Source organism: Micromys minutus (genome assembly GCF_963924665.1).
Source record: "Micromys minutus genome assembly, chromosome: 1".
In the NCBI taxonomy this organism is placed as follows: domain Eukaryota; kingdom Metazoa; phylum Chordata; class Mammalia; order Rodentia; family Muridae; genus Micromys; species Micromys minutus.
The window spans coordinates 76829671-76844528 of record NC_137969.1 but is presented as its reverse complement, the minus strand read 5'-3'; the positions used below and the strand labels follow the sequence as shown (position 1 = coordinate 76844528).

Genomic DNA, 14858 nt, shown 5'->3' with positions numbered 1-14858 from the left:
TCAAACTCCTACAGAATATCCCACTGAGATATTGACACTCAATGGCTTTTCTAGCCCCAAGTTCCAAAGTCTTTTCATAATCCTCCCAAAACATGGTCAGGTTGTCACAACAACACCCCACTCCTGGTACCAGTTTATGTCTTAGTTAGGATTTCATTGCTGTGAAGAGAAAACATTGCTGTGAAGGGAAAACATTTAATTGGATTGGCTTACAGTTTCAGAGGTTTATTTAGTCTATTATCATCATCATGATAGGAAGCATGGCAGCATCCAGGCATACTTGGTGCTGGAGAAGGAGCTGAGAGTTCTTAATCTTGATGTCCACGCAGCAGAAGGTGATTGTACTCCATACTGGATGGAGGTTGAGCATAGGAGACCACAAAGCCCACTCCCACGGTGACATACTTCCTCCAACAAGGTCGTACCTCCTAATAGTGCACTCCCCTTGGGCCAAGCATTGAAACACGTGAGTCTATGGTCCTCATAACCTCTTCAAACCACCACAGGGACTAATAAATATTTGAAGTATTGGGACTTCGTAAAAAAATGTTAATTCATGTAGTAGTAAAAAGTCCACTGAAAAATTATTTCACCATTTTTTTCTGATTCATTTCTAACTGCAAAGGATAGTTAATAATAGCAGCTGTTTGGGTGATTTAAATAAACTTCTGAGTCTAGGAATTTGACCTGATTTTATGTGTCCATTGCCCTGCAAAAGAGCGTTAGTATTCCAACTTGCATTTAAGGTGGTATCTGTGCTTAGAAGATGTTTAAAGATGTCCTTCTGGGGGCAAGGAAAAAGACCTAATTTTTTTTGAATGTTTAAGTACATCCAAATAATTACACGTTTGTCTAAGACAGATATTCACCGTTCATACAGTTCTGCCCACGGGCCCTAATTTCTCTTATTTAATACCAAGAGATTATGCTCACTTCCATGCTGCAGCCGTGTCTGTCCATGTTACACCCACCCCACCACCCCAAAAAAAACAGCTCTTTTTGCAGCTATTCCCTAAACATTTCTGCCCAGATTGTCCACAGGTTATTAACAATTGACAAATTAAAGATCGAGTTCTATTTTATTGAATAACCTTCTGATTTCTCAGCCCCCACACATTCACAGACATAGGCAGTCCAGGACTCCCTGAACCCCATCTTTATTGTAACCCCACATGTAGATAGGGATCACATGTTATCAACTTAACCTTCCCCAGCAACTTCTTCTTTTATCAGCTGTTGTCATCTTTTTATCTAGTCTCCCATTTCCCCTCTAAATTATTGTTTCAAAACTTATAATGCCAGATTCTGAAGTATTTCTAGATTTATAGTCCTTATCGCTTCTGCTTCTTCCTTATGTTGGCTCCCCCTCTCTCATATTTTCTTTATGTTGTGATTATTGTGAGTATGTGTGTGGGAGTACTGCATAAGTGTGCAAGATGGATGTGCTGTGTGCTTATGCAGAATTTCTTGAGGGGCAGAATAAACTTACTTAGCTCCTGGGGAGAAACAGTTCTCGACTATCTGTTTCCTAGAGGAGTAGGTGGTCTCTGTGAGCATTACCCAAGTTCAGAACTTTTAGGTTCTAGGGCTGATATGTTGGCTCAGTGGATAAAGGTGCCAGATGCCAAGTCTTATAACTTAAACTTGATTCCTGGGGCCCATATGGTAAAAGGAAAGAACTTACCCTCTCAGACTGTCCTCCGATCTCCAAATGTATGCCATGATGGGCTTGCACATGCGCATGCACCAGCACACACATGCACACACGTGTGCATACACACATTTTAAGCTGCAGTTAAACATCCTCTTTTAGTTCTGAATCTATGATGTGAACATGTGCCTTCTGGCTTACCCTGAAGTTGTAGAATTTGGTTCCAAATTATTTTAGGGTTTATCATCTGTTAAAATCTGTTTCTTCCTTTAGTACTGCAGAGCATATTAAAATTCAGATTGCCAGTGGCCATGTTAGCAAGTCACAAGCAACTTTGATTCTTACCTTTCCTGAGACTCCATATTTTAGACTTTCTCAATAGCTGTTTACTATCTAGTCAGCTCATTTCTACCTTAAACATTGTATTTCAAAGGTGCTTGGCATGGTAGGACATGTCTGCAAATCTGACACTCAGGAAGCGGAGACAGGAGGGTTGAAAATTCAAGGTTATAGCAAGATTCCTTCCTTACCTTTTCCTTCCTTCCTTCCTTCTTTCCTTCTTTCCTTCCTTCCTTCCTTCCTTCCTTCCTTCCTTCCTTCCTTCCTCCCTCCCTCCCTTTGTCTGTTTGTGCCTCTCTCTCCCTTCCTTCCTTCCCTTTAATATTACCCATGTTTTAAAAAGTTTTTAGTAGAAGGATGCTTCTTTAGACTGTAGTTCTTCATCCATGAAATGAGCATATACTTTAATGCTTGTAAAAAGAACATAAGAGAAATCACAGATTGTTTTTTAAAGTGAGTTGTTGTATACTTAGAACAAATGTGAATATATTTGAAACATTTTCCTAAATGAGCACGTGTGCTCATTTAGACCTACAGCATAGAACTAGCCTGTTCCTCGAGCAGGGCCACACTGCCTTCTGGGATATTGTTTGATGGTAGACGACCAGTTGTCTTCTCACAGACAAGGTTGCTGCAGTGTTGCTTAGAGCTTGAAGCATTTGAGAGATGCTCGTCTGCATGGCTCTGGGAGAACTATTGTTCTCCAGCATTCCGCATCCTGTCTGCGTTGGTGAATGCCAGGCTGACCAATCTGTTTCTCAGTCTGTTGAGAAGGTTAATTTAACACATTGGTTTTTATATTGTTTTCTCTTGACTCTGTCCCCTGATGTATTGTTTCAGTGCAAGCAAGGAGGTGGCTGTGGGAACTGAACTGAGTGTAGGGCTTGGGGGGTGCCTTTGGACGAAAGTATGTCTCATGGTGAAAGGCTGTCATGGCATTCGATGTTCACATGTGTTGTTGGGTGGGAGGACATCTAGGTCTCTGTACTTTAACCTTGCCGTGAATAGAGACGCAGTAGAAGAACTTATAGGCACTGAAAACATGACATGCATAAGTTTAGTTATTAGAGAACAAACACTCAATTCCTGGTACTTTTAGTGCAATTTCTTGCCGATTAGTTCTCTCTATAAAAATATTCTATAATATATAGAGATTTTAAACACCTGCATTTAAAACACACACACACACACACACACACACACACACACACACACAGAGAGAGAGAGAGAGAGAGAGAGAGAGAGAGAAAGAACTTTAGGGCTGATGAGATAGTGCAACAAGTAAAGGCACCTGCCACCAAGACAGGCCTGAGTTATATCCCCAACACCCACGTGACAGAAGAGAGCTGATGTCACAGTCTTTACTTCAGTTCACAGGCTTTAGAATGCTCATGCCCCACACACATAGAAACACACATGAAAATTAACTAAGTGTGATAAGAAAATAAAATAACTTAAGTATTTTTTTCTACTCGTTTTTCTCTTCCTCCACCATTTCCTCCTATTCTGCTTTACTGTATTTTATTTTGTCATTATTATCTTAATAGATAATCTTGTCATATATGCTTGGCTGGCCTGGAACTCTCAATGTAGAGAGCAGGCTGGCTTCAAATTCAGCAGAGAGAACTACCTCTTCTGCCCACTGGGTGCTAGAATTAAATAAATAAAAACCTTTTGCTTTTTAAAAATAAGGCTTAGCTAATTTTTATTTCTTTTGAAAAATAGTGATACTTTCTCTAAGTTCTTAAGAGATATCATCTTCGTTGTGGTTCTGAGTTTATGGTGTGGACGTTTTGTGGAATGTAAAATGTACTGAGAAAATCAGAGATAAAGCCACTGTTAAATTACAAATTTCTGGAGTTTTGAATTTGTCCGGCTGGTTGGAGTGTGGGTAGAGTTTATGACTAGCCCTCTGCTGGGAGAGAGAGGCCAGAGGGGAGAGGTGCCGCTGAGATGAATTAATGAAATTTCTATATGGCCAACAGATTGCCTTGGGCGGTGGCGTAGAGCCGTACACTCCCAGAGCGGAATGTGGGAACAGGGCACCGTCTTTTTTAATATTTACCACAATCTTTAACACACTTCCCTATATTCTCAATTCAGAAGTTAATAGTCTGATATGTTTGTGAAGGAAATGTCTGCTTGGAATCATACATTAAAACCATAGAACTGCCTTCATTTTCTAACTCACTCTTTATTTCCTCACAGAACTTTAGCCCTGATCAAACCAGACGCAGTTTCAAAGGCTGGAGAAATCATTGAGATGATAAACAAGAGTGGATTTACTATAACCAAACTCCGAATGATGACGCTGTCAAGGTAATTAATGTGTTGCTTGTTTTCAGTTACAGAATGTTGTTTATCTTTCCCATCAGCCTTTAAATAAACAAAAGCAAAAAAACAAAACAAAACAAAACAAAACAAAACAAAAAAACAAGCGCACACAAACCCACAGAACAACAAAGATCCTGCCGCTGAATGGCAGATATAGAACATGATGGTGAGAATCGGCTAAACGACACCGAGCTCTGAGCACTAGAAGCTCGTCAGATCCCTAGCCCTCATCTGCCCGTGGTGACGTCCATAGCTCCATCTGCCTTCCTAACAGCAATTCTTAATCTCTTCTGTGTGAGAGTGTACTGTCTGAAAGTAACAGAGGGTGTGGACATCTAATGATTTCCACAAGTTCTGGTTGCCAGGACGGATGCATTAAATGTCCACTCACATTTTACTCATCCTAGTGGGATGCCACTATGCCTATTTACTTCTCCAAAAAGCAATACGAGCCCGCCTAATAGAGATATTTCTTAAAGAATGTGGTGAAAAGACTTACGCTTAGAACAGAGTATGTGTCCCTCCTTCAGTGCCAGTGTCTGATTCAGGCAGGACAGAAATAAATGAAGTGACACATTTATTGGTCAGTGATAGGCTGGTATGTGATGGAGATGGCGATTCTTTCTCACCTGGTGACAATACAGCAGTCACGTCACACAGCTTTAGCACATTTGAGACGATGCTGGTGCGAACAACAAACGGAGCATCCAGCAGTAGGAAAGTAGATAGATATGCAATACTTGATAACAAGTTACCTGTGCTACTATTGACTGATCCAGTATTGCTCAGGTCCAGTGCAGGCAGCCACAGCTGCTGAGTTCTTGGCTGCAATGGCTGTGTCAAGCCCAGCAGATTATTACCTCTCCAGCCTTTCTCCCCAGCTACCATCTCTCACACTCTTTCCACCCTTGCTTCTGTGATGGTCCCTGAGCCTCAGAGGGGATGGTATGAACATCTAGGGGTTAGCACTCAACATTAGGGCTTAGTGCTCCTTAGGGCTGAGTGCTTAACTATCTCCTTCTCTTGGTACCTTGAGCAGCCCAGAATCTTTGCATTCATCGTTCACTGGAAAGAAGCTTACATGAGTCAGGTTCTTGAGAGCATCTGTAGGTGCAGCAGTTGCATAGAAGACAGTGACACCGTGTCAATGTAGCTAAAGAACAACAATAAGTTTTGAACATTGGTCTATGGCCTCCACGGCCATAGGTGAGCTCTTTAAGCATTGCATGCAAAATTGATTCTCAAGTCTAAAAAGTTGTGGGGCTTTTGCTACTGAATACTTGCAGTTTATTTTTGATTAAAAAAAAAATAGTTAAGGGGCTAAGAAATGGCGCAACAGTGAAGAGCACTGGCTGCTCTTCCAGAGGACCCCAGTTCAGTTCCCAGCAACCACAAGGTGGCAGATAACTAGGGGATCTGACACCCTCCTCTGGAGCACAGCAGGTACTGCATGCATGTGCTAGACAGGTATGCAGGCTAAATCCTCTACATTTCAAAAATTAGTTGGTGTTTATATGTAGTTGTTACATAGTATAAAATCTTTTCAACCCAGTAAGAAAGCTTCACAGTTTTGATTTTGGTGGAGCAGAAGAAAGCTTTTTTTTTTTTTTTTTTTTTTTTTTAAGATCTTTAAGCTTGCCAGTTTAGATTATGGTAACTTTTTATTGTTGGTATTGATACTTTTAGTGGAAATGTAGATTTTCATATGTAATATTTGTCAAGCAATTAAAAATACAAACATATAGATCTTTTCCTTGAAGCTATCAATCTAAGAATTAAGCAACAACAGTAAATTAAAAGTTTCAGAAGACTGGCATATAGCTCAGCAGTAGAGCTCCCTCCTAGTACGAGTGAGGTTCCAGGGGTATCCCCAACCGATGACAAAAAAGAGTAGCCTAAACTCTAAAAGCTTGAAGTTAATTCTAATTTTTTAATTAGAAGATGTCCGTGTTTATGTAACTTGTTTAGACTTTAAATAACAGATGCTCTTATTGATCTGATATCTAATGTTGTATTAAGGATATGATGAGATGCTAGTAAAACGGAAGACAGCTGAAGTGCAACATTAATAAAAAAGTAAAAATATCCTCTTACTTTACTTTTCTATATTACCATATGTAGGACCATTACTTAGAATATACTATTTGGTGGGAAATATACGAATTAGTTTATATACAGATCATGAGTGTGTTTTAATCTTTATTTTAGTATTATTATAAGCTAAAGTAATTATTTTCATAAATAATAACTATTGTTATTATCTTATAGGAAAGAAGCAACAGACTTTCATGTAGACCATCACTCAAGACCTTTCTATAAGTAGGTTCTCAGCATGGGGACGAAAATGGTTTTCTTTATACTGTTATGAAATAAGCCTTTTTATGTCTACTCAATACTTGAACCTTTAATCAGAAACAAATGAACGACATATTTGTTTTAAGAAGCATCTTTTTATTTCTCATTGGATTGAGAGAATGAATTTGTAATTACATTTTATGTTGGCGATTCTGTTGTATTTTAAGGCTGTTATTTTGGTATCTTGGGCAGATGAAGCAATAGTCACAGAACTATACAAGGATATTTATTTTGTTCCTTTGGAAATGGCTAATCATATAAGTTAAAAACGGAGATCTATTCTCAGTATTTTGGATGTAATTAAAGTGACTAATGTGCATACTCAGTGTCACTGACAAAGGAATGACAAATTTCTAATAAAGACAAATGAAATTTTAGCCAATCTGTTGTTGTAGACATTTTGTTTGATATCATACATAAAAGAATAACTTTTTTAAAAAAAGAACACTTACATAATAAAATTATTGTATTATAGCTTAATCATACATTGTAAAATATTCCTAAACTTTGTTAGAATTATGTACATTTTTGGGCAGTTCTTTGTTTTAGGTTCTTTGCTTTTATAACACTAAATCACAGCTTCTAGTTTAATATCATGTATATAATTCATATGCAGAAAGTTTTAAGGAATGAATTAGCTGGGTCTGTGGCACTGAGACTTAAGGAATGACTAGCTGCAGTAACTAGTTGGTCGTGATCAGTAGGTTGTCAGTAGCCCCCCATTCCCTCAGCTGTCACAGGCCACACTCATATTAGAGGATGCTGTAGTAATTGGATATGAGATTAAAGACTGTTAGAGGTTGGATCTTATTTTATGGCATAGATTCTCATATGTGGGTAATATTGGTATTCAGATAATTAAATTATTTTCTTCCTTTCTACTTTTATTTTTTCTTTTTGTTTCGTTTTGCTTTTGGCCCTAAAGCCTAGCAGAATGTTGGGAAGTCTTGTCCTCTTAGCACAGTGGGCATAGATACTTCCTTCTCCATGTTATTTCTTGGAAATGTTCTTCTAAGTGAAGTGGAGGGATTAATGAAGGGTTGTGAAGCTACGTGCAATGCAGTCCTAAGGCAGTAGGCATGGGAAGGCCTGTCCACTGCCTGCTTTTCCCTGAGAAGGCCTGTCCTCTCTCAGGTTTGCCTCTGCTTAAGAAGGTAAGAGGCTGGGATGGCATGTATTTCAAGTTAAACTCATCGTTGCATTGTGTGCACATGAAGAAATAGAAAAATAAAATGAAGTGTCAGTTTTCATTCCAAGGGAGCTGGGACTTAGACATAAACTTCAATAAAAGCCTGTGTCCATCACTTAGATAGCCTTCCCCAGGGCGGGTTTTCTCCTAATAAAGGCCTGGTTCTGAAGGCCTGTTGACATTCTTTTTCTTTATCATGTTGATTTCGAGTTGTCACTCTCTGATTTCCAGTAGTAGAAATAAGTTCTTGAGAGTGTTACAAAATACCATGCTTGTCACTGTGTTATTTATTGTAACACTCTACCTGACTGCATTTTAAGTCGGCGAAATCACCTGAATTCAACAAGCATTTCCCTCCCCTTGCAAAAAGAAATGACCTTGTCATATCTTCTGTAATGATTTTGTAGTAGACCCAATCGCTGTCAGGCACTCCATTCATGTGGATTTGCCCATGTTCATGCACTTCTCTGTGCTCAGAGACGGAGACCACAACATGCTAGCCCTCCTGCTTAGATGCCCTACCTTATCTTCATTGTCAAGCGGATGCCTCAATTGACAGAGCAGAGAATTCTCTTAACTCCGGCTTTTCCCTGCTTCCCAGCGAACTGATCCAGTTTATCACAAGTGGGCCTGTTATTGCCATGGAGCTCCTAAGAGATGATGCGATCTCTGAGTGGAAAAGGTTGCTTGGACCGGCAAACTCTGGGCTAGCTCGTTCAGATGCCCCCGGAAGCATCCGAGCCCTCTATGGGACAGATGGCATAAGAAATGCAGCTCACGGCCCTGATACTTTTGCGTCTGCTGCCAGAGTAAGTTGTTTTGAGAAATATTTTCCTTCTGTTTTGTTTGGGAAATTGTTTTGTGTGAAAGTAAGACATTTTTCCTGCTGAGGACTCTGGGGCGTTTTGAACAGCTAATGTAGTATCGGGACACAGCTGGTGTCGTTTTCCTAAGATCAGGGGCTATTTCAAAGCCACACCTCCTTTTAAAATGAGTCCTGTTGGTCACAGTGTCGAGGGCAGTTTTCTCAAAATCTGACATTTGTGGCTACCCATCTTTCTGTAAAAGATTAAATTGCTGGAGCTCATGTTTGTGACTTAATTCAATTAAGCATACTAGCGTCTGGATTATAGTAGATATTCCAGAAGAAGGTTTCGTTTGATTAGTCTGTTTGTAATTCAAATCAGGCAGTGGTGAGCTAAGTAGGTGACTAGATCTGGAACATGCAGCTTACACGAAGAAGCAAGAACCCTGGCTCAGTGGGTGAAGGCACTTGTACCAAATCTAGATGTCCTGCTGTGTTACTTGGGACCCTTTTGGTAGGAGAGGTATGTATTCCCATAAGTTGTTCCTTGGCTTCTGCCCATGCACATACACACTGCACATACACACTGCCCATACACACTGCCCATACACACTGCACATACACACTGCACATACACACTGCACATACACACTGCACATACACACAGATAGACACACAGACAGATGTAATAAAAATTTCAAAGAAAAAAAGTATCTTTAAAAAAGAAAGAAAAAAATTAAAGTTTTAACGAAAAACTTAAGAATTATCCTGTGAGAAGCTTGGATGTGAGTATTCGGAACAGCTTATCTATGAGAGGCCATGTTAGCAGCATCACAGGTGCCCAGCAGAATGAATGAATGAATGAATGAATGAATGAAGGAACCACTGTGTAGCGCCGTGGTGCCTGATTTGTCAAAAAGAAAAAAGAAAGGGAAAAGAATAAATTATGGGAAAGAAATCTCAGAATATCTTTGTTGATGAAAGAAGCTAGAAAAAAATAGCATGTATTGTATGAGTCCTTTTATATAAAATTATAGAAATTATAATGACAAAACAGGTTAATAGTCAATAATAATAATAATAATAGTCAATTACTAATTTTAAGTGTTCTGCCAACAGAATCACCCAAATATATACAGTACTTGAGTAAATTCTCCTCCCAGTAGCTTATGTTTTAAAAGATATTTATACATAAAAGCAGAAGGGAGACCATTAGAGAAGAGGATGGGGGACAAAGGGAAGAGTAAGAGAGAGTAACGTGGAATTGGTAAGATCACTGTGTGGGAGCTTCTATGAAAATGTCACCATGAAGCCCATCTTCCTACACTTATTCTAATTTCCTAATGTTTTCTAATAAGATATAAAATGTATTAATATAGCACATTAGCATATCTATTACCTTTTGATTTTTTGTTCAAATTGTAAATTTGAATTAAGGTCTCACTATGTAGCCATAGTTGGCCTGGGACTTGTTCTATCGGCCAGGGGACCTGTGCTAGCCTCTTGCCTCTGTCTCCGGAATGTCAGGTTTGACCATTCAAATATAAATTTAGTAAAAAGAAAATACTCAGAGGCGGGTTTTATTCTAGGTGTTTGGAAGCTAGTAAGCTCTGCAAGTTGGTTCTTTTCTTCAAGTTTATAATGTGGTAGGTGACAAGTCCTTGAATAGTCACAGCTGTGACGGACACATGGCACTGATGGAGGTGTCAGGAAAAGCTTTGTAGAGGTGAGAGTATTCCTGGGTCATTTGCTCGCTGGCAGATGCGGAGCATGGAACAGAGCTTTCTATGGAGAACACAGTGGAAAGAAAAATGCTAACAGCTTAGGGCCACATTTAAGTCATTAAAAGAACTGAATAATGTGAACATCTTTGTGGTTCATTCAGATTGCTGACTTGTTGGTCTAACGAGCTATTGGCAAAGCAAATAACCACTGTGAATCAAGCCATAATCTGTTGCTCATTTTGGTTTATAATAGATCTATTATAAATTATGGTTAATTAACTGTAGTTCTCAGACTCCTAAGCATTAATATTTCTGTGTCTGTAGGGATATACTTGTTTTATTTTACATATTTTTAAACCTTATATTATATCTGTATTTATAAACTATATTTTGAGGAAAGTAAAAACTTTATACTTTTTTCCAATCCTCAGTTTGTTGAGACCTTGTCACTTATAATAGAGGTCACAAAATGATGTTGTCGCATTGCTTTGATTAATGCTCTTTGCATGTTATTCTGATCATAATGCTAAAGTGGAGCTAAGTTATGCAGTCTTTGTAAATCCACATTTAGAAAACTTGAAACAAAGACTTTCTGTCATGAAACTTTAGGTGTAATTGTGTAACTCCAGAAGTAGTCTACACCTTCAGATAAGACTTGTGTCAAGTCCTTTTTCTCATCCTCCTCCATCTTTAGGAAATGGAATTATTTTTTCCTTCAAGTGGAGGCTGTGGACCAGCAAACACTGCCAAATTTACCAATTGTACCTGCTGCATTATTAAGCCCCATGCCATCAGTGAGGGTGAGTGTGACATGCTGCAGAAGTCTTATGACGGAATAGCTTATTGTGCCTGTGTTTGCTTGCTTGCTGTGTTTAACATGGTGCAATTAAAGTATACTTTAATATTTCAGGTTTTTCTCTTTGAAGGCACATGACTCAGGAGTATATTTAAGGGGAAGTCTGTCTGTGCATTCGCTGTAGCTCCTGATCATAGCTGAGTTCAGCATGCTGTGAACAGATGTTGCTTTCCTGCTTCGAATCTCTGTCTTTCTAACCACATAACTGAGGTTCACTCATTTCACTCAGGTAGCACCCCCAGTGCACTAAAGCCCTGTGTATACGGCTAGAGAGACAGCTCAGCAGTTAAGAGTAATTGTTGGTTTTTACAGAGGACCTGGGTTTGGTTCTCAGACCCACATGGCGGCTCACAGCCACCCACGATTCCAAGTCCAAGGGATCTGATGCCCTCTTCTGACTTTGAGGGAACCAGGCACACATGTTTATTATACCAGAGCTTATCTTTACTGAGAGAGTTGAAGATATTCCCTCTAGTTCTCTATGTCTATGTATCCATCTGTCTGTCTGTCTGTCTGCCTGTATACCTGTCTATCTATTCATCCATATTCCATTCATCCATCCATTCATCTATAATTTATCCAACCATCTATCTATCCATCCCTCTCCCTCCCCCCTCCCCCTCCCTCTCTCATCTATCTGTCATCTCTCTATGTATCTATACACACACTCATAGACATATGTAGGTATGCACAGGTATACACTGGGACTGTACACACTCATTCCTTGCTTTAATCTATTTCTTCATCTGTTTGTTTGAGTCTATTGTGCACATCTCCATCAGCTACTCTACGTTATTTTGGAAATATTGTGTATAATTGAAAAGATACTTCTTGGGAAATAGAATATACTGAGTAGTGTACACAATACAGTGGAATTTTTATGTGTTCTAAGCATTCATATAGTAGAAAATCTTGAAAATCACATATACATATTTGTATATGAAACAATTAAAAATTTACCTAAACCAGGCACAGCGGTATACACTTGGAATTTTAGCACTCAGAAGTCTGAGACAGGAAAACTGCACTTTTTAAGTCATCCTGAGCTACATAATTAGTTTGAGGCCAGGCTGGAATATATATGTGTGTGTGTGTGTGTGTGTACTTGATATGTATCAAGACCTTGTTGTAAAAAATTATTAATTTAAAATTAATAGTTTGGTATGTTTTCTTAGGTGTGTGTGTGTGTGTCTGTGCATATGTGACACATACGAGTGCATTGTAGCTGAGATGTGTGTTTGTATTCTGTTGCTGTAATTTTTGTGAGCATTTCTGACCTTTGAGGTGGCTTTATAGATATTTTAATGATTGATTAAATATTTCATAGCAACCATATGTATACTTGGGTTGTTTCTGTTTTTATTTTATTATTAAAAATAAGTTGCTCTTTCTTTAGTGCTCTTTCCCTTGTCCAACTTTGATGAGATGGGTTCTAGTTTGTTTTGTGTGTGTGTGTGTGTGTGTGTGTGTGTGTGTGTGTGTGTGTGTGTGTGCTTTGTTGTTATCTCTTAGCAGCCTGTTCTCTTTCCTTTTAATTAATTTTATTCATTTACATTTCTGCCATTCTCCCAGTCCTCCCCTCACAGTTCCTCATCCCATTCCTTCCTCCCCTTATCTTTGAGAGGATGCTCACACACACACCAGGTCTTCCCCTCCCTTGGGCCTTAAGTCTCTCCAGGATTAGGCACAGCTTCTCCCACTGAGGCCAGACCAGGCAGTCCTCAGCTATATATATGCCAGGGCCTCAGACTAGCCCATGTATGCTGCCTGGTTTTTGACTCGGTCTCTGGGAAATCCCAGGAGTTGGGTTAGTTGAGACTGCTGGTCTTCCCATGGGGTCTTTTTACCCTTCATCTCCTTCTATCCTTTCCCTAATTCCTGCATAGGGGTCCCCGACTTCAATCCAATAGTTGGGTAAAAATATCTGCATCTGTCTCAGCTGCTGGTAGATTGGAATCACAGTTCAGTCCTTTAAGTCATTGATAAGTAAGTCATTACCCAGTCGGAGGGAACTTTCAAGAGAAACAGTGACTGTTTGAGTCGTCTATTGTGGGATAAATGAGTTTGGGGGAGTTACTGGTGTGCACAATGAAGTCATTTACTGACTTCCATCCTTATCTTTCATAGTAAGAATTTCTGGGCATAAATGGTAGTCATGTGTATGTAGGCAGTGTTAATTCTTAGTCCTACATTTAATCTGTGAGGTTTTTTCTCACAGTAATTTCTCCTCTCACTTCTAAGAGGGCTAGGGAAAAGGAGAAACTTCTGTTGGTTTATTTTTTTATTTTTTGAAAAACATGGAGAGGAGAAAAGTGTGTTTGAGGTTTTACGGTATTTTATCAAGATTGAATACGTTTTCATCTTAGAGCTCAGAATTGGAAAAAAAGTAAAGCAAGGAGAATGTTTGTTTTTGTTTTTTTTTTTGTTTTTTTTTTTAATTTCAAAACCATGTTTATTTGTCCTCAGTATTATTTATATGTAGTTAATTTAATTCTATCAATAAAATGAATAGTCAGAAAATACATGGAAATTAGAAAATATCTTAACTATATAACATAATTACACAGATGAATATAAACAACAAATCATATATAATTTCATAATATATATAGTTGAAAGGTATCAAAGTGAAATTTATGTTACATATATAATTATTATGCTTATAGAGGTTTAAATCATTTCAGTCAGTTCTCTAAAGGTTAACTGTAATAGAGATCTAGGTAGATAATTTTATTCTGAAATCTGGTTATGTTCTTTGATTACTGTTCTGTTGATTACTGTCCATATATATTAGACCAATTATTTTGCCTTTTTGTATCCTATTAGCATATTTGTAAAATGATAACAATGCTGTACTTTTTGGATGTCCAAGGATTAAACTCTTACATTATATGACAGGTGCTTAGGACAGTCCCTACATTTGTTGCTATTTTGGTTAGAAACCTTTCACTACCAGTACCACTGCTGAGATCATGGGCTTGACTTTCAACTACACTTGAACTTTTCCCTAGTAAAAGAACTATTTAAAATGCTACCAAACCCCACCAGCCACAGGCCAAAAAGTAAGATTCCCATCATTGTTTAAGGAAGGAAAAGGGTCATTGTTTTCCTTAGTTAAAGCCTACATCTAAATTAAGTTCATAAAGTGGGATTGTTGCTTAAAAGGAACTACTTCAGCGGTTGCTTTCTCTTATCCACTCTTCACCACTTTGTATCAATTTGTACGGAGCTTGAGCATATCCACCCTCAACCCCCACTTCCACTTTCCTAGATAGCTCCAACCCACCCCTTCCCACTCTCATGTCTTCTCCTACCTTCCTTCCACCTTCCACCTTCCTTCCTTCCTTCCTTCCTTCCTTCCTTCCTTCCTTCCTTCCTTCCACCTTCCACCTTTCTTCCTTCCTTCCTTCCACCTTCCTTCTTTCCTTCCTTCCTTCCTTCCTTCCACCTTCCTTCTTTCCTTCTTTCCTTCCTTCCTTCCTTCCTTCCACCTTCCTTCTACCTTTCTTCCTTCCTTCCTTCCTTCCTTCCTTCCTTCCTTCCTTCCTTCCTTCCTTCCTTCCTTTCTATTCCCCTTCTGTGTTCTCACCTTTATTCTCTCCCTC

General features: G+C 38.9%; 1 protein-coding gene across 1 annotated transcript in view; it reads left to right on the top strand.

Annotated features, from left to right (window-relative positions):
• Positions 1-14858, top strand: part of NME7 (NME/NM23 family member 7) — a 130268-nt gene that overhangs the window by 32349 nt on the left and 83061 nt on the right. Inside the window, exons 6-9 of the mRNA XM_080936159.1 lie at positions 4199-4309; positions 6593-6643; positions 8470-8677; positions 11092-11197. Of these exons, the coding sequence (XP_080792285.1) occupies positions 4199-4309; positions 6593-6643; positions 8470-8677; positions 11092-11197 (476 nt within the window). The remainder of the gene's footprint in view (positions 1-4198; positions 4310-6592; positions 6644-8469; positions 8678-11091; positions 11198-14858) is intronic.